Source organism: Amblyraja radiata, chromosome 2 (genome assembly GCF_010909765.2).
Source record: "Amblyraja radiata isolate CabotCenter1 chromosome 2, sAmbRad1.1.pri, whole genome shotgun sequence".
Classification (NCBI taxonomy): domain Eukaryota; kingdom Metazoa; phylum Chordata; class Chondrichthyes; order Rajiformes; family Rajidae; genus Amblyraja; species Amblyraja radiata.
The window spans coordinates 127,436,013-127,457,137 of record NC_045957.1 but is presented as its reverse complement, the minus strand read 5'-3'; the positions used below and the strand labels follow the sequence as shown (position 1 = coordinate 127,457,137).

At 43.6% G+C, this 21,125-nt stretch overlaps 1 protein-coding gene across 1 annotated transcript in view; it reads right to left on the bottom strand.

The window, feature by feature from the left end:
• plxdc2 (plexin domain containing 2) overlaps window positions 1-21,125 on the bottom strand; it is a 461,845-nt gene that overhangs the window by 184,671 nt on the left and 256,049 nt on the right. The window contains exons 3-4 of the mRNA XM_033015387.1: window positions 11,050-11,196; window positions 8,818-8,887 (exon numbers count right to left, since the gene is read on the bottom strand). Coding sequence (XP_032871278.1) covers window positions 8,818-8,887; window positions 11,050-11,196 — 217 coding nt within the window. The remainder of the gene's footprint in view (window positions 1-8,817; window positions 8,888-11,049; window positions 11,197-21,125) is intronic.

Sequence of the window (21,125 nt, the reverse complement as noted above, 5' to 3'; positions counted from 1 at the left end):
ACATCATCTTCTTTTCACCCCTCTCCACCATACAGTTCGATGGGACATACAGTCCTGGTTCAATTCTTATACAACTGGAGCTATTGCGGAACGGGCGATGCCTTGCCCGGGTCGCAGCGCTGGAGCTCCGGTGAGCTGAGACTGCCTAGAAAAACATCGTGGAGCTACAGGTCTGTGGAGCGGCCAGCTGCGGGCGGCGGCGCTAACTTTAACATCGGGAGCCTGGGATCTCGCGATGAGATCGCCAGTGGTGGAGCTCCATCCGGCGCGGCCTTGTTGGCTTCGGAAACCGCGGTCTCCGGTAAGGGAAGCGGCCGTTCCAGGGTTCCCATGCCGCTGAGAGGATTCTCCCGATGCCGGAGCACCATCACCCGGCGAGAACAGCCTGGAACATCGGGGCCTCCGTAAAGGCAACTGTGGAGGCTACAATAGGCCCGACTATGGGTGGACATGGGATGGGGACTGGACATTGTGCCTTCCCTCATAATGGGAACTATTGTGGGGGGATGTTTTTATGTTTAAATTTCTTTAATACTGTTATGTCTGTATTCTTTCTTTATGTGCTGCATTGGCAAGAAGCATTTCACTACACCTAGGTGTATGTGACCAATAAAATAACCTTTGAACCTTAGAACCTTTGAAATTGCACTATTTTCACAGGAATATCACAGTGGATGCCTCATTTAACCATGCAAATCTTCAGCAAAAACGACATAATGCAGTTGTAGGTGCTGACATCAATTATTCAGCTAATGAAACATCTGCCAAATGCCAAAATGCTGGTGCTTTTGAATACTGAACACGTTGCATCTAATGAGCCACTGATTAAACAAATGTAATGAGGTGAATAAGTCAAACTGATTGAGCCAATGAAATAGCCTTCCAAAACCGATCTCTTTTAATGATGGATTTTATCTCATGCGTTTCTCAGGAGGAAATGATCAAGCATGCAAAAAATTAGCGAAAAAACAATGAATACTGATCCTATCTTCCTTGCTCAAGCAAAGCTTTCTATTCGCTTCATGGCACGAGAGGCATTGCATCCCATGGCTTGATTATTTATCATTTTTAGTCCACACTTTAACTAACAAACTTCAATTCATTTTTGGAATTATCTTTAGTCCAGTTCTTTTTCAGGGATAAATAGAAATAAAATGTAAGAATAGATATTCAGAGACACTTATCATCAGTTTTTGCTGTAAACTCCCACAATATATATCAACAATTGAAGAGTCTCAAACCTTATTCTTCAGGGTACACAAAAATGCTGGAGAAACTCAGCGGGTGCAGCAGCATCTATGGAGTGAAGGAAATAGGCAACGTTTCGTGCCAAAACCCTTCTTCAGACTGATGGGGGGTGGGGGGGAGAAGGAAGGAAAAAGGGAGGAGGAGGAGCCCGAGGGCGGGGGGATGGGAGGAGACAGCTCGAGGGTTAAGGAAGGGGAGGAGACAGCAAGGGCTAGCAAAACTGGGAGAATTCAACGTTCATGCCATCCGGACACAAGCAACCCAGGCGGAATATGAGGTGCTGTTCCTCCAATTTCCGGTGTTGCTCACTCTGGCAATGGAGGAGAACCAGGACAGAGAGGTCGGATTGGGAATGGGAGGGGGAGTTGAAGTGCTAAGCCACTGGGAGTTCAGGTAGGTTCTTGCGGACTGAGCGGAGGTGTTCGGCGAAACGATCGCCCAACCTCCGCTTAGTCTCCCCGATGTAAATCAGCTGACATCTAGAGCAGCGGTTGCAGTAGATGAGGTTGGAGGAGATACAGGTGAACCTTTGTCGCACCTGGAATGACTGCTTGGATCCTTGAATGGAGTCGAGGGGGGAGGTGAAGGGACAGGTGTTGCATTTCTTGCGGTTGCAACGGAAAATGCCCGGGGAGGGGGTGGTACGGGAGGGAAGGGAAGAATTGACAAGGGAGTTGCGGAGGGAGCGGTCTTTGCGGAAGGCAGACATAGGGGGAGATGGGAAGATGTGGCGAGTGGTGGGGTCACGTTGGAGGTGGCGGAAATGGCGGAGGATTATTTGTTCAGGCATTGTTCTTATTAAAGAAAGAACAATTTGCTTTGACTCATATATTTCTGGGAACTATGTTTAGTTTCAAAATGTTACATGGGCCCTGCAAATATAATTTAATTCATATTATGGATTCACAACTACAGAATGCTAAGCAAATAAGGGTGTAACAGCAAAAACAGTGCGTTCATTGGTCAAAACAGAAAATATATTATGTGCAGAATAATTTATACCTATTAAAAAATAATATTTTCTCAAATTCTTTTTCACTTTAAAAATTCAGTGTCGGCCATTTGATTCATAACTATCAAATTGAGTTACAACACCCTCAAAATACGTTCCAGGCACTTGAGTGAAGATAGCAGAATATTAAACATGGTTAAATAGCCTCACATCTCGATAATATACTTTACAACAAAATAAGCTGCAGTGAAATCTCTGCGGACCAAAGCAGCTCCACTTAATAAATTGCAGATATGATACTTAAGATGGACAAGCCAGGGTCACTTCAAGGTTTCTTTCATAACCATGTGAATGAAAATAACTGCCTGAGGATTGACTCAAACTGTCTGCCAACAGCTGATAATCAGTCACTTCTCTGCCTGCTGTTGAAATTTCCCTCTTGGATACATGCATTGTCATCACAAAATCAGTGCTATTGATTTTATTTGGAATATTATTATTATTAAAGGCAGGAAACCTTTCTATGAGGTCCCTATCCACAGTCGACACTCACCTTCAAGTTCTGACCGCTGCATAGTTTCACTGACATGAAATCCTCAGCGATATTTCATTTAACATTGCAAAATGGCACTGGAGCGTGGCGATTCTTTGCATGCTGATTACAGAAGAGGATCTACCATCATCCAAACCAATTGCTCCACCCTTTTAAATGTATTTTCCACTTGTAGACCTATCACTATTTTTTAGCTGTAATAACACTATTCTAAACTCCATATATTTATATTTATTGAATTACATTTAAAGCTCACCAAAGTAAGATTTATTTTCATAACAAACAGTGACAATTATTTATCCTATTACCTAATCTGTTAACTGCAGTTGCATAAAACACAAATATATGTCCTCAGTCATCAAAATTCAAAATTCAACTTAGCTTACATGGATAAACCGTCCTGTATGGGTATGGCTGCCCAGCCTGCAGCTGTCCGTTTTTTCACCTCTTTTTTTTATTTTTAGTGAGTTGAGTGTTTTGTTTTTGGAGTTATAGTCTTTTTTATGTGGGGGGTGGTGGGAGGGGGGAAGGGGGATACTGATTTTCAGGGTCCCTACCTGGTCGGAGAGAGACGGCTTTTCTCCGGGCAGCACCTTCGACCCGTCTCGCAGCATACCAGCGGGCCTGGAGCGGCATTTCCTGAGGGGACCAGCCAGAACCTCGGCTTCAGTGGCGGCGACACAGCGCTGGAGTGCTATCGCAGAACGGGCGATGCCTTGCCCGGGTCGCCGCGCTCGAACTCCGGTATGCTAGGTTCTCCGATGAAACATCGCGGAGCTGCGGTCTGTGGAGCGGCCAGCCGTGGGCGGTGGCGCTGAACTTTAACATCGGGAGCCTGGGATCTCTCGCCGAGATCGCCAATGGTGGAGCTCCATCCAGCGTGGCCTGTCTGCTTCGGAAGACGTGGTCTCTGGTAAGGGAAGTGGCCGTTCCAGGCATCCCAAGCCGCTGTGAGGATCCTCCCGACGCCGAAGCACCAGCATCCGGCGAGAAGGGCCTGGAACATCGGGCCCCGTAGCAGCGATTGCGAAGGCCTCAATAGGCCCGACTATGGGTGGACATGGGGATGGGACTGGACTTTGTGCCTTCCCTCATAATGGGAGCCATTGTGGGGGGATGTTTTTTTTATGTTTAAATTTCTTTATTATTGTTATGTTGTATTCTTTTTTATGTGCTGCATTGGCAATCCGTGTTCCACCACACCAATTGGTGTATGTGACTAATAAAGAACCTTTGAACCTTTGAAACTATCTGGAATAGGGAGCGAGTTGGATGTAATTCCCACAATACGACCTGGTAATGCATAAAGCACCAAGGGATATTCAATAGCTCACTAAATACATCGATCTAAAATAATGGCTCCCAATGCTGAAAAACATGTCGAATTTTAAAATGGGAAGATATCAATAAATGTAATTTGAAATGTAAAAGAATATGGGATTATCCTGTAAAGAGCATTGGAAATTTGGTTATAGAAGAGCAGTAGGTCATGAGTCCACTCCTGCATTTTCAGCCGTTCAAATACCTCAGCTACACTTTGCTATCCTTACCACACTTCTTGTGACTACAAGAATAATAAACCTACTGTCTGCTATGTAATATAAATACTCCCTAGGTTGCAGAGACAGAGGGGTGTAAAATGACGGTAGAAGCAATAGGTAGCAAGGTGAAAAGTAAAAGTGACAGGCAGACAAATCCAGGGCAAAAATCAAAAAGGGCCACTTTTCAACATAATTGTATAAGGGGTAAGAGTGTTGTAAAAACAAGCCTGAAGGCTTTGTGTCTCAATGCAAGGACCATTCGTAATAAGGTGGATGAGTTGAATGTGCAGATAGCTATTAATGACTATGATATAGTTGGGATCACGGAGACATGGCTCCCGGTTGACCAAGGCTGGGAGCTGAACATCCAGGCATATTCAATATTCAGGAGGGATAGACAGAAAGGGAAAGGAGGTGGGGTTGCGTTGCTGGTTAGAGAGCAGATTAATGCAATGGAAAGGAAGGACATTAGCTTGGACGATGTGGAATCGATATGGGTAGAGCTGCGATACACTAAGGGGCAGAAAACGCTAGTGGGAGTTGTGTACAGGCCACCTAACAGTAGTAGCGGAGTTGGGGATGGCATCAAACAGGAAATTAGAAATGCGTGCAACAAAGGTAAAACAGTTATAATGGGTGACTTCAATCTACATATAGATTGGGTGAATCAAATTGGCTAGGGTGCTGAGGAAGAGGATTTCTTGGAATGTATGCAGGATAGTTTTCTAAACCAACATGTAGAGGAACCAACGAGAGAGCAGGCTATTATAGATTGGGTATTGAGTAATGAGGAAGGGTTAGTTAGCAGTCTTGTTGTGCGTGGCCCCTTGGGCAAGAGTGACCATAATATGGTTGAGTTCTTCATTAGGATGGAGAGTGACATTGTTAATTCAGAAACAAGGGTCCTGAACTTAAAGAAAGGTAACTTGGAGGGTATGAGACGTGAATTGGCCATGATAGACTGGCAATTGATTCTTAATGGGTTGACGGTGGATATGCAATGGAAGGCATTTAAAGACTGCATGGATGAACTACAACAATTGTTCATCCCAGTTTGGCAAAAAATAAATCAGGGAAGGTAGTGCATCCGTGGATAACAAGGGAAATCAGGGATAGTATCAAAACAAAAGATGAAGCGTACAAATTAGCCAGAAAAAGCAGCCTACCAGAGGACTGGGAGAAATTCAGAATCCAGCAGAGGAGGACAAAGGGCTTAATTAGGAAAGGGAAAATAGATTATGAAAGAAAACTGGCAGGGAACTTAAAAACTGACTGCAAAAGCTTTTATAGATATGTGAAGAGAAAAAGATTAGTTAAAACAAGTGTAGGTCCCTTGCAGTCAGAAACAGGTGAATTGATCATGGGGAACAAGGACATGGCAGACCAATTGAATAACTACTTTGGTTCTGTCTTCACGAAGGAAGACATAAATAATCTGCCGGAAATAGCAGGGGACTGGGGGTCAAATGAGATGGAGGAACTGAGTGAAATCCAGGTTAGCCGGGAAGTGGTGTTAGGTAAATTGAATGGATTAAAGGCCGATAAATTCCCAGAGCCAGATAGGCTGCATCCCAGAGTACTTAAGGAAGTAGCCCCAGAAATAGTCGATGCATTAGCGATAATTTTTCAAAACTCTTTAGATTCTGGAGTAGTTCCTGAGGATTGGAGGGTAGCTAATGTAACCCCACTTTTTAAAAATGGAGGGAGAGAGAAAATGGGGAATTACAGACCAGTTAGTCTAACGTTGGTAGTGGGGAAACTGCTAGAATCAGTTATTAAAGATGGGATAGCAGCACATTTGGAAAGTGGTGAAATCATTGGACAAAGTCAGCATGGATTTATGAAAGGTAAATCATGTCTGACGAATCTTATAGAATTTTTCGAGGATGTAACTAGTAGAGTGGATAAGGGAGAACCAGTGGATGTGTTATATCTGGACTTTTAGAAGGCTTTCGACAAGGTCCCACATAAGAGATTAGTATACAAACTTAAAGCACACGGTATTGGGGGTTCAGTATTGATGTGGATAGAGAACTGGCTGGCAGACAGGAAGCAAAGAGTAGGAGTAAACGGGTCCTTTTCTCAATGGCAGGCAGTGACTAGTGGGGTACCGCAAGGCTCAGTGCTGGGACCCCAGCTATTTACGATATATATTAATGATCTGGATGAGGGAATTGAATGCAACATCTCCAAATTTGCGGATGACACAAAGCTGGGGGGCAGTGTTAGCTGTGAGGAGGATGCTAGGAGACTGCAAGTTGACTTGGATAGGCTGGGTGAGTGGGCAAATGTTTGGCAGATGCAGTATAATGTGGATAAATGTGAGGTTATCCACTTTGGTGGCAAAAACAGGAAAGTAGACTTTTATCTGAATGGTGGCCGATTAGGAAAGGGGGAGATGCAACGAGACATGGGTGTCATGGTACACCAGTCATTGAAAGTAGGCATACAGGTGCAGCAGGCAGTGAAGAAAGCGAATGGTATGTTAGCTTTCATATCAAAAGGATTTGAGTATAAGGGCAGGGAGGTTCTACTGCAGTTGTGCAGGGTCTTGGTGAGACCACACCTGGAGTATTGCGTACAGTTTTGGTCTCCTAATCTGAGGAAAGACATTCTTGCCATAGAGGGAGTACAGAGAAGGTTCACCAGACTGATTCCTGGGATGGCACGACTTTCATTTGAGGAAAGACTGCATAGACTTGGCTTGTACTCGTTGGAATTCAGAAGTCTGAGGGGGGATCTTATAGAAACTTACAAAATTCTTAAGGGGTTGGACAGGCTAGATGCAGGAAGATTGTTCCCATTGTTGGGGAAGTCCAGAACAAGGGCTCACAGTTTAAGGATATGGGGGAAGTCTTTTACGACCGAGATGAGGAAAACATTTTTTACACAGAGAGTGGTGAATCTCTGGAACTCTCTGCCACAGGGGGTAGTTGAGGCCAGTTCATTGGCTATATTTAAGAGGGAGTTAGATGTGGCCCTTGTGGCTGAAGGGATCAGGGGGTATGGAGAGAAGGCAGGTACGGGATACTGAGTTGGATGATCAGCCATGATCATATTGAATGGCGGTGCAGGCTCGAAGGGCCGAATGGCCTACTCCTGCACCTATTTTCTATGTATCTATGTATCTATAATTGTTTCAGGATGGTATACGGTATAAGAGGCAAGAGTTGACAGTCAGAAAGGTTCACAGAAAAATAGTTGGCCATGTCAATGATTGCAATGTCTTTAGAGGATTAACTGCCATGCCACCAGGTTCACCAACGATTGTCTAAGATGATCTGACATGCTACTAAGCTATCTATAACAAATACTATGGCCATTGTGTCATTCTCCCTGGACAAGTTGGTAGTGTAGGTTGAATGGCCACCATTGCCTTCAACTTCAGCAGCACCAACACAACCATCCTCTGCTTCTCCTTTACTCTGTTTAATTAACCAGCATTCTAACCTGGACCCTTCATTCAAGCAAGAATATTTCAAATTAAACTGTGTGAGGCTAATGTGCAATAAATTTCCCATTTAATTCCTGAGTTTTTATTTTTGCTTTTTTATTTCTCAATTTCTTATTTAGTCCATGATCTTTTTTTTATTTTTTGCAAAATGTATTACATTCACATAGTGCACAGCATATGATAGCATGGGAAACGATAACATTTAAAGTCTAATATGAAAATAAACACTAAACATACATCTGTCTCAAGTGCAAACAAACTCCTGAGATTTGTCTCACAGAACAATTTCCCGAACAGAACTCTGATATAAGCCAGGAAATCCCTGTATTTATCCACTGATTATATGATGGTATCCCTATTTGCCACCTTCTATGACACCGACAAATAGTCCATAAATATTCTAGTCTTGAAAATGGACCTTTTATTTAAGGTACTTGGAATGCTGCCAGTACCTGGTGAATTGTAGGACTTTAAGTATCCTTAGAAACACTAGAGAAAATAATTAATCAGAAAATGGTCTAAAACAATGAAAAATTAAAATCAATTTAGCTATACTTGATCAAGGGTTCATCTGAGATCAGTCATACTAAATGCACTATATCATGGCTGCATTTACATTACATCCAGAATTCCAAGGCCAGCATATTGTGCGTTTAGTGCTACTGAACATCCAGGGATGGGTAAGTGGGTTTAGTGGTCATTCACCCTGAATTTTAATTCTCTTCACAGACGTGCATTTCTGCACATATTTTATTCATCATGACTGTTGAGAATATTGTACTAAAGAACTGGAGAAGAACATGTTCATGGCATCCACAGCTGTCTGTGTGCAGCAAACAAAATCAGTTCATTTACAAAATAGTTATTAACATGAAAAGAAGCACAATTTACCGCAAAATCGAAAACAAATTTCCACCACAAAACCAAGGCAATATCTCCAGAGCAATATAATAACTGGAGTATAGATACTTTAAACAAATGTGCATAAAATCTACCTCAAACTCAACCAATATTACTCACATTATTCTTATCAGCTGAAAAATTCAGTTAAAATATAAAAGTGACTCACCGCCAGTGGCTACAGTTATCTCTCTCAGAAAATGGCCATAAAATGGGAAATCGAAGGACAGATTTACCCTCTGTATGAAGCAATCAAAAACGTAATGTCAATAATAAATGAATTCACTTTTTTTCATAGTAGCATCACTAAAGTTTCATTTATACTATTTTTCTATGCTGAGTATAAAGAATGCTAGCACTGAACCTGTGTGGGAATATAGTTTGCTTATTATACTGCATACAGCGTCATACAGCATGGACACATGGCCTTCAACCCACTGAGTTCAGTGGATATTTTTAAGGCAGAGATAGACAAATTCTTGATTAGAACAGGTGTCACGGGTTTTGGGGAGAAGGCAGGAAAATGGGATTAGGAGGCAGAGATCAGCCGTGTAGACTCGATGGGCCAAATGGCCTGATTCTACTCCTATAACTTGTGAACTTGTGAGTCCATGCTGAACCCAAAGCACCCACTTACATTAATATAGAAACATAGAAAATAGGTGCAGGAGTAAGCCATTTGGTCCTTCGCGCCAGCACCGCCATTCAATATGATCATGGCTGATCATCCAATATCAGTACCCCTTCCTGCTTTCTCCCCATACCCATTGATTCAATTAGCCCTAAGAGCTAAATCTAACTCTCTCTTGAAAACATCCAGTGAATTGGCATCCACTGCCTTCTGTGGCAGAGAATTCCACAGATTCACAACAACTGTCCTAAATGGCCTACCCTTTATTCTTACACTGTGACCCCTGGTTCTGGACTCCCCCAATATCGGGAACATTTTTCCTGCATCTAGCCTGTCCAATCCCTTAAGAATTTTATAAGAATATAACATTAATCATGTATTTTTTTAATTCTCCCCATATTCCCAACAAAATAATCTGAACCTGAGGAAGGGACCCGATCTGAAACATCACCTATCCATGTTCTCCAGAGATGCTGCCTGACATGTTGATTTATGCCACCACTTTGCATCCTTTCCTCAACAACTTCTCCAGAATCTCCCTTGCACCTGCACAATCAGGACATTTTACAATGGCCAACTGACCTACCAACCCGCTTATCTTTGGAATGTGATAGAAAACCAGAAAAGCTAGTAGAAACACACAGTCACAGGGAGAACATGCAAACTCCACACAGACAGTACTTGAGGTCTGAATTGAACCTGGGTCTGTCGCATGTGCCAGCTGCGCAACCAATAATTTTACAATATACAACAATAACTTTTAAAGATCTAGAATTGTGCCCAAAAAATATTTGGCCTCAAACAACTCATCTCTTTCCTCTCCACCATTTCTTCATTGTCTAGATATGAATCCAAGTCTGAAACTTGCCAACTTGTCATATCTGTAGCAATCTATTGATAATGGCACTCATATGCTGGTTAGCACGCAAACAAAAGCTTTTCACTGTACCTCGGCACACGTGACAATAACTAAATAAATAAATAAATGGAACACTATTTTTTTCCAACATTTAAGTCATCTGAACTCGACTCCATTCCTCTTTTACACAGGAACTATAATGGTCCACTTAGCTGAAGGTGCTTGTTGTTCTGGATAGACTGGTTAGACTCGGCTTGTACTCGCTAGAATTTAGAAGATTGAGGGGGGATCTTACAAAATTACAAAATTCTTAAGGGGTTGGACAGGCTAGATGCAGGAAGATTGTTCCCGATGTTGGGGAAGTCCAGGACAAGGGGTCACAGTTTAAGGAATAAGGGGAAATCCTTTAGGACCGAGATGAGAAAAACATTTTTCACACAGATGGTGGTGAATCTCTGGAACTCTCTGCCACAGAAGGTAGTTGAGGCCAGTTCATTGGCTATATTTAAGAGGGAGTTAGATGTGGCCCTTGTGGCTAACGGGATCAGGGGGTATGGAGAGAAGGCAGGTACGGGATACTGAATTGGATGATCAGCCATGATCATATTGAATGGCGGTGCAGGTTCGAAGGGCCAAATGGCCTACTCCTGCACCTATTTTCTATGCTTCTATGTTTCTATGTTCCTTTCAAGGAGATCTTAACTGATTTATGGCCACCAACTCCACACCACCCACCTTATTTTATATATTTAGTTCTCTAATATCTGTCATCTTGTGTGTTTGCCAATTAATTTGCAAATATAATTCTTGCAATGAAGTGAAGCTTTTACAACACTGAGCTAATACAACATGAATCAATGAATTGTGTTAATCTGGAAACAGTCTATTCAGGTTCAATAGGTGACACTTACTGCAGCTTGCCGGTGAGTGTTGGATAGAATCCCGTGAATCTTCACTTGATCTTTTTCCATTTTCTCCATGTTTACCCATAGTTCACTTGTAGCAGCATCCCCCGGCCCATAAGTTCTTGATGTATAGTAATTATGGTCTGTATTTTCCTGCAAATATATGAACAAGAAAGACATTCTTTTTAATAATGTGAAAACCAAGCATTATCCATCATCCAGATGGGTTACAACTCCTCAGACGCAATATTATTAAATAAGGTAGACAAAAATGCTGGAGAAACTCAGCGGGTGCAGCAGCATCTATGGAGCGAAGGAAATAGGCAACATTTCGGGCCGAAACCCTTCTTCAGACTGATGGGGGGTGGGGAGGGAGGGGAGAAGAAAAGGAAAAAGGAGGTGCCCGAAGGGTGAGGGATGGGAGGAGACAGCCCGAGGGCAGAGGAAGGGGAGGAGACAGCAAGGACTAACAAAATTGGGAGAATTCAATGTTCATGTCCCCAGGATACAGACTCCCCAAGCGGAATATGAGGTGCTGTTCCTCCAATTTCCGGTGTTGCTCGCTCTGGCCATGGAGGAGACCCAGGACAGAAAGGTCGGATACGGAGTGGGAGGGGAAGTTGAAGTGCTGAGCCACCGGGAGGTCAGGTTGGTTATTAAATAAGGATAAGGATTAGATTAGATAAAAATATTGAGAATTAATTTGATACTCAGTTGATCAGTGGAGAAAGGACATGTATTTATGGAGGACTATAACTTTTGCCTCAAATGATCTGCAGCCAGTGAATTGGTTCTTTCAGTCATAAAGTCAGAAACAGCACAGAACTAGGCCCTTCAGTCCAGCTTGCCCATGCTGATGAAGTTTCCCCATTTACACTAGTCCCACCAGACTGCATCTGGCCCAAATCCATCTAAACTTTTCCTATCCATGTATTTGTCCAAATGTCTTTTAAATGCTGCTTTAGTACCTGCCTCAACTACCTCCTCTGGCAACTCGTTCCATATACCCATCACCATCCGTTGGAAAATGTTGCCCCTTTGGTTCCTATTACAGGGCTGCCAACTCTCACGCATTGAGCGTGAGACTCACGCATTTCATGAAATTCTCACGCTCTCACGCTGATCACAAATTTCTCACGCTCACCCGCACTGTCCACACCCCATGGAGTTTTAACCCCGACCCAGAGCCAGGAGCGGACTGGGTTAGTGGGGGCGTCAGTGCATCCTCCGAAGCCGCGGGGATGAATCTTGGGCTAAGGCTCCGCTCCGATGCCCGATTCCCGGGTCACTGATCCTCACCTTCCGAAGACCCACAGGTCACTGTCCCTCACCTCCCCCGGACCCCAGCTTGACACAGAGCACCTGGGCCGCCCCGCATTCCGGGGGGGGGGGGGGGGGGGGGGGGGGCGGGAATTGCTCCCCGGACATCGCCAAGTCTCCGAATGTCCGCTCACTCCGGGTGTTGTCGCCGCGTCACTGACAAACACTCTCACACACAACCTAACACACACAACCTAACACACACACTGACACACACCCAGGCACACACACTCTCTCACACAATCTCACACTCTCACAAACACAGACACACCCTCACACATACATTCACACACCCTCACACACATTGATACACACTCTCACACACACTGTCACACACACCCACTGATACACATTCTCATACACACTGACACTCTCACACACTCTCACACACACCGACACTCTCACACACACCCTCACACACACTGACACACACTCTCACACACACCCTCACACACACACCCTCACTTCAATCACTTCAATAAAAATTGGAGGCTAACTGTATTCATTGTCTGAGTTTGATTGCTGGAAGCAATCTATAAATAATTAGGTGCAGTTGTGTAGCCTACATTTACAATTTGTTTAGTTAGGTCTACATTTGTGTCTGCTAATGTTCGATTTCAAATGGTTTATTAATGGAAAGGATCCCTTCGTGCGTGCACAACTGATCCGGACCGCATGGTTGCATTTTGCCCAATCCGGCCCGTGACCTAAAATGAGTGATCCTGACTACGGGTGCTGTCTGTACAGAATTTGTACAGTCTCCCTACGACCACATGGGTTTTCTCCGGATATTCCGGTTTCTCCCACATCCGAAAGAAGTGCAGGTTTGTAGGTTAATTGACTTCTGTAAATTGTCCCTGGCGTGTAGGATAGAATTGGTTGCTGGTAGATTGCTGGTCAGTGATGACTTGGAGGGCCGAAGGGCCTGTTTCCATATATATGTTTTACATATATATCTTAATTTCATTGAACCATATATGGTTGAATATGTGTCATTATTTTCATCTTGTTTCTATAGTCAAAGGGTAAGGTTGATTAATTTATTTGTGCAGAATAGTGATGGGAGTCCGACTCCTCTTGCCTTCTTTCTATGTTTTTTTTTCTCTATAACAGCATGAATTATAATCTGATTTTAATACATGAATATACTAAGATCATTCATGTGCAGCACCTGTTGATCAGAGCCTGGCTCTACCATGGAAAGTAGTTAGGAATGGAAGTTAGCCTAACCTTTTTCATACCTAATCCAATTTAAAGCATAAATGTTGCATTCAAGTGTAAGTTAAAAGACTCGCTACAGTATGCACCAGATTGCACAATTTCAAGCTGAAAAATGCAAAAGCTCCCTACCTGGTAGGGGGTGGGGGAGGTATGTGTGGGGGAGGGGGGTGTGGAGGAAGGGGGGTGAGGGAAGGGAGGTGGAGGGGGATGGGGTGTGGGTGGGGTAGGGGGTGTGGGGGAGGGGGGGTGAGGGAAGGGGATTGAGGAAGGGGGGGGTGGGGGAAGGGGGGCGCGGTGGTCGCCGCAGACGCAGCTTGCACTCTGCTCACCCTGCACCTTCAGCTTTCGGCCTGACGCAGTAGCTCCCGGTCCCACTCTTGCTTCACTCAGAGGCAAGCAAACCGGAAGAGGACAAGTATATAGATAGATACAAGAAGATAGAATATTTTAGGGGAAAAGCTGGTTGGAGGCAATGTGATATTCCGTGACATGCTTGTGAGGGGCAATTGGGTTGAGAATTGGATTGAGAAGCTTTTTTTTGCATGCCATATATAAATATATGTATATATATATATATTATGTATGCAATACATAAATACATTCAAATCACACTCAAAATACAATAGATAGAGCAAAGGAGAAAATACAGAAAATGCTGAAAATACGTGTCAGCATTGTGGCACATCAGTTCTATAGACAGTCAATGTCCTCAATGATGTAGAGGTGTATCAGACAATACCCTAGCTGATGAAATAATTTTTCAGAAGCTTGATATCAGACGGGAAGAAGCTGTTCCCGAGTTTGATGGGTGAGCGCTTTCAAACTTCTGTACTTTCAACTGGATGGGAGCAGGGACAAGTCTTTGATTATGTTGGCTCCTATTTTGAGGCAACATGAAATGTAGATGGAGCCAGTGGTGGGAAAGTCTGGTCTGATGGTTAAGATTTTGAAATAATAAGGTGCACATTTTCCTTTAGGTGTGCAAAGATAGTTTAAAAAAAAAAGTCTGGTAGGTTATTGTTGCTCAGCTTTCATGATAGCCTTTGCATGCACAAGCAGTAATTAACATAATGTACGTCGTAAATAGAGATGGTGCAAAATAAAATGAAAATTACAAACTAATTAAACTTAATTAAACTAAACAGATTTGGCCAGAATATCACACTTACATCAAACATAGAATAATGCAGCACAGTAACAGGCCCTTCGGCCTGCGATGTCTACGCCAAACATTATGCCAAATTAAATCATTTATGCTTGCACATGAATATTCCTATGCCCTTCTAAAAGCCTCTCAAATATATACTATTGTGTCTGAGTTTACCTCAACCTGGCATCTGACACTCTCTGTGTAATCAAATTGCCCTGCACATCTTTCTTTAAACTTTTGCCCTCTCAGCGTAAAATTATGACCAATATTTGACATTTCCACCTTGGTAATTTGAAATTTGGCTTGTCTCTAATGACTCTCATAAACTTCTTCATAAACATTCTCATAAACTTCTTCAAATGCACCATCGAAAGCATACTGTCTGGTTGCATCACAGCTTGGTTTGGGAACAGCTCTGCCCAAAACCGCAAGAAATTACAGTCTGTTGTAGATGTAGTCCAGTCCATCACACAGACCAGACTTCCTACCATTCACTCCATCTACACTTGACACTGCTTCAGAAAAGCAGCCAACATAATCAAAGATTAGTTTCAGCATGGGCATTCCTTCTTCTCCTTACTTCCAAATGGCAGAAGGTCCAGAAGCATGAATAGCATGCACCATTAGTCTCAGGAACAGCTTCCTTCCCTCTGTTATCTGGCTCTAGGGGCTAGTGGAATCAAGGGATATGGGGAGAAGGCAGGCATGGGTTATTGATAGGGGACGATCAGCCATGATCACAATGAATGGCGGTGCTGGCTCGAAGGGCCGAATGGCCTCCTCCTGCACCTATTTTCAATGTTTCTGTTTCTGAACAGTCCTTCCATAAGTCAGGATACTGGCTGATTTCAGATTGATTTGATTGTATTTATGTATAGCATTCTTTGATTTGTTATATGAAAACAAATGTACCTTGGTACACGTTAAGAGTCATGAGTGTTTTATCATCTTTCAGATACTTTCCGAAGGTGCCGCTGTGGCAGATGCCTTCCGGAGGTGTCGCTGAGAAGCCGAGGCTAGTGCCTCGTGACCCGGGCCTCACCAGCTGGAACCTCGCGAGTGGGAGGTGGAGCTTCGCGGGCCGGCGGTGGAACCTCGCGGCCCTGGCCCCGTGGGCTGAATCCTCACGAGACAGAGGTCGGGTCTCGCGGGCCGGAGTCTCACGGGTCAGAGGTGGAGCCGCGCACGTCGACGAAGCCCATGGCGGGTCTGTGTCTGCGGAACCCGTGTCGGGGGCCTGGATCGGCGCCATGAAGGTGTCTGGAGAGGACTCGGCAGCGTTAGTGGAGAGGTTGGTGCAGCGGTCGATGATGGCGCTGACCGACGAATGAGGATTTTCACGTGAAATGAGAATGCCGCTGCTGAGGGAAAGAATAAAGGAGGACTCGGTGTGGGGGGCCTGCAGTGAGGGAGGGGGAAGAACAATGGACAATGGAGGACCCAGCGTGGGGGAGGGGAATTTGTAACTTTGTAAGTGCCCTTTATGGGCAACTATTTGCATACCTTGGGTATGAAGCAAAGAATCTCACTGTGACTTGTCACATGTGACGATAACGTATTCAATTCAATTCAATCATAATATGTATGGAAACGGAACAATGAAATTGTTGCTTGCAGCCGCACGACATGCTTGTAAACACAACACTCAATAGCTATTATGATAAACAAATAAAAGTCCAATAAAAAATATACAATGTAATGCAAAGATAATATAAAGGCCAAGGTCTCAAGTGCAACCATGGCAGTTCGTAGTTTAGTCAGTGTTTATCGTGTTCAATGGCCTGATGACTGTTGAGAAGAAGCTGTTTCGCAAACTGAATATCACCGTTTTGATCTATCACTCAGGGGAAAACCATGCGGTCATGAGGAGATCATGCAACCCCCACACGGACAGTACCCATGGTCAGGATCGAACCCGGGTCTCAGTCGCGGTGAGGCAGCGGTTGTACTAGCTGTGCCACTGTGCCACCCATATATATTTTTCGTTCCTTATTAAAATTTCCTTCAACACCAATGATTAGTGAGTATAGAACAATTTATAACTCATTTTATGCACCTCATCATCCTTTTTCTCCAAATCCAAAATATAATGATTTAATAGACTGAGACAGACAGATGGACATGGAATGGAGGGATGTAGATCACATGCAGGCAGAAGAGATGAGTTTAAATTGGCATCATGGTAATCACCGACATTGTGGGATGAAAGCCCTGCTCCTGTGCTGTACTGTTTTAAATTCTAACCCTATCTTATATCATTAGACACTGAAGCACATGCATGTAAAGCATGCTCTCAGAATAAAAATCAGCGGAATACTTGAACCTTCAAGGTTTCTGTTTCTATTTTAGATTTCCAGCACCAGCAGGTTTTTGTTTGATGGCTGAGTACTTAAACCAGTCATTAAATTTGAAGATCATGCATTGTTGGCTGTGAAATGTTTGTTGATGTGAAATTGCTAGGGAGTAATTTTAGTACAAACCGCCTTGCAAGAAACAGGAAGTCTCATGCAAACAACTCCCAATTTAGGGTTGCATTTAAGTCATGAAACATCAAATTTAATATCAGAAACATGACAAGTGTAAATTGGTAATTTTCAAGATTACTCCCAACAGGTTTGGAAGAAAAATAACCAGGTATGTGATGAGAAAGCGGTTGCAGCGTACAAAGAGAGTCGTTTGATGGAAAATAACATTTAGGGAAAAATAACGTTAGTTAGTCTGTCAAGAGGTTGAAAGAGCACTGATAGAAAATAGGTGCAGGAGGAGGTCATTTGGCCCTTCGTGTCTGTACCCTTTTATCGATGTAGAAACAAGGAACTGCAGATGCTGGTTTATACATTATACATGATAGATAGGTGGCATGGTGGCACAGTGGTAGAGTTGCTGCCTTAAGGGCCTGTCCCACAAGCATGCGTCTCCATGCGCAAAGCGCGACCAAAGGGCCTGTCCCACGAGCAAGCGACTCCATGCGGCAAGCACGACCTAACGTGGTCACTTGAGCCGTACGGCCTCGCGGGACCGGTCCCACTTCGATCGCCGGAGCCGTATGGAGTTGTGCAGAGCTGGTCCCGACATAGCGCGGGGCTTCGAAAAACTGACCGTGTACAAAAATTTCCCGCGGCAACGGCCTGCCGGCCCGCAACCGCCTCAACGCTGTACGCACCGCCTCAACGCCGTACGTCACGCGCAAACTTCCCGCGGATTTCGCTCGAACTTCATGTCACTCACTCGATCTCCGCGCGACCCCCGCTTCTGATTTGGTCTCGCTTGCCGCATGCAGTCGCATGCTCGAGGGACAGGCCCTTTAGGTTGTGCTTGCCGCATGGAGTCGCATGCTCGTGGGACAGGCCCTTAAAAGTGAAAGATATGCAGGTTCGATCCTGACTGCAGATACTGTCTATAAGGAGTTTGCATGTTCTCCCTGTGACTGTGTGGGTTTCTCCCAGGTGCTCCAGTTTCCTCCTACACTCCAAACAGTACAGGTTTGTAGTTAATTGGCTTCGGGAAAGATTGTAAAATTGCCCCTAGTGTGTAGGATAATGCTAGCGTGCGGTGATCGATGATCGGCGTGGACTCGGTGGGCCGAAGGGTCACTAAAATAAATTAAACTAAAAACAAAGTGCTGGATTAACTCAATGGGTCAGGCAGCATCTCTGGAGAAAAAGGCTGAGTGACGTTTTGGGTCACGACCCTTCTTCTGACCCACTGAGTTACTCCAGCACTTTGTGTCTTTCCATGCGCGAATGCTGGTTAACCAACTTCCTGTCAATCGGAGCCTATTTTGTCCGCAGTAGAAATAAAAACCTTCGATGTGCCTCCTGGGTAGGTTTGTTTGGCTAGTGAGGTTAGAGAAGAATTTTCCAGCATTCTCTCCTCATTAGCCATGGGAATTAACTGTTGTTTTATCCCCTCCAGAAAGTTAGTTCATTACTGGTGCATAGAGTAAGCTGTTGTGAATCCCTCAGTGAGCAGACTTGATGAGCCAGCTCGTCTCTATTTGCCTGGTATTTTTCTTACTTTGGCAACTGCTCCCAAACCATTTCAAGGCATATGAATCTACAATGAAGCAAAAAACAAACAGCTCACATGACAATAATAAATCAATACCAATAACCCACCTCCCAGGCTTTCCTAAAGTCATGTGCAGTCGTCCTTGCAAAAGCACACACTATTTCGTCCTAATAAAATTTAACAACTCTTTTCACCAGAGCCGACTGTTCATATAACTCTGTGAAAGAAATTGATGTAGCATATGGAATAAGCAGCAGAACATGACATGATGGAAACACCTTTATCACCTCTAACCTGTATGAGAGGAATTGAAGAATGAAAGATTCTAGCTTCTCCCAAATTAACTGAATATTCTCACGTAGGCCACTGTTTGGAAAGGCAGAGTGCCTCTCCTGGGATTCAAACTTTTAAAATAAGGTAAATGGCCTCTGTTAGCAAGGCGAAGCACTGTAATGATAAGCAGGAGGAAGATACTTCTTCCTCTTGGAAGAAGGATCCCAACCCGAAATGTCACCTATCCATTTTCTCCAGAGTTGCTGCCTGACCTGAGTTACTTCAGCATTTTATGTCTATCTTTGGTATAAACCTGCATCTGCAGTTCTTTCTTTATTCCATGAGGAGGAAGATACTAATTTCTGTCCCTTTCATTTAAAAAAAAGGTGTGTCATAATCAAGTTAATCGACAGACATTTTTTTTCAGAGATACAGCGAGGAAACAGGCCCTTCAGCCCATCGAATCCATGCCAACCAACAATGACCCATACACTTGCTCTACCCTACACACTAAGGACAATTTACGGAAGCCTACAAACCTACAAACCTGCACATCTTTGGGATGTGGGAGGTAACCGGAGCACCTGGAGAAAACATATGCGGTCATGGAGCGAATGTACAAATTCCGTACAGATAGCACCTGTAGTCAGAGGCAAACCCAGGTCTCTGGTGCTGCAAGGCTGCAACTCTACCGCTGTGCCACTGTGCTGCCATTAACCTACAGACACGAACGACCATAAGGTATAGCCTACATTTTGCTCTGCTTTCAGTGAAGTGATAGAGGCTTCATATTTAGACTGATAGATTTGTAATGTTGAACAATACGGAAAACAGTCCTACCTCCATAATTTTCACATGCAATGGAACTCTCTATACATTTCCTTTCTATGAGTTAACCTGTTTAAATATCTTTTAAATTATTCATCAGTCTCTACCGTCTCTTCTCAATTCTATTCAATTCAATTGCACTTTATTGTCATTCAAACATGCAAGTTTTGAACAAAACTTCTGACACTTCATTCCATATACCCACCTCTGTCTTGAGTAATGCCCTCAAGTCAATGTTAAATCTTTCCCCTATCACCCTAAACCTATGTTTTCTAGTTTTACACTCCCCTACCCTGTGAAAAAGACTGTGAGTATCTACCCTATTTAAGCTTCTCACGATTTAATATTTTAATTTATTAAGTCATCACCGCAATCTCCTTTGCGCTGGGGAAGACAGTCCAAGTCCATTCAATCACTCTTTATCACTCGAGCTTTCAAATCCAGGCAACATTCCTGTGGATCTTTTCTGCATTATCTCCACCCTAATCACATCTCTCCTATAGCATGGCAACGATTCAACCAAGTTCAACATGATGTGCCAACTCCTATGCTTGATGTTCTGCCTGATTAAGACAAGCATTCCACAAACCTTCCTCACAGCTCCGTCCACCTGTGTTGTCACTTTCAGGGAACTAAGCTCTTGTATTCCGAGGTCTTGCTGTTCAATAACACTCGCTGTATCCTTGCCGTTCACTGTGTATGTCTTGGTCTGGCTTAACTTCCCAAAATGCATTACTTTGCACTCGTCTAAGTTAAATTGTATCTGTCATTCCCTTGCCCACTTTCACAATTGATATAGAACTTGATGTAACCTTAATCAACCTTCTTCACTGACCACTATACAACCATCTGCAAATGTACTCATTGTGCCATCTACATTGTCTTCCAAATAATTCATGCATATGATGAATAATAAAGGACCCAACACTATCCTTGCAGCACAACACAGACTACAGGTCTTCAATCTGAAATTCAACCCTTAACGACTGTCCTCTGTCTCCTACGTCCACCAATTTTGTATCCAATTTGCTCTCCCACCCTGGATCCCATGCATTTGTAGTGGAAAGCTGGAATCTGGATGGAAAGCTCATAATTCATGTATTGACAAAAGACGTCAGAAGAGTTCTCAAATGATTTGTTTCCTCAATTTCTTTCATTTTGTTAGCTTTGTTTGGCTGGCACTCAACATATCCTCAATAAAACTCTTTCAGTCACTGGGCATTAAAGGAAGGAGCACATCAGTATAATCAGGAAAACACTCTCAGCCAGTATTATTGTA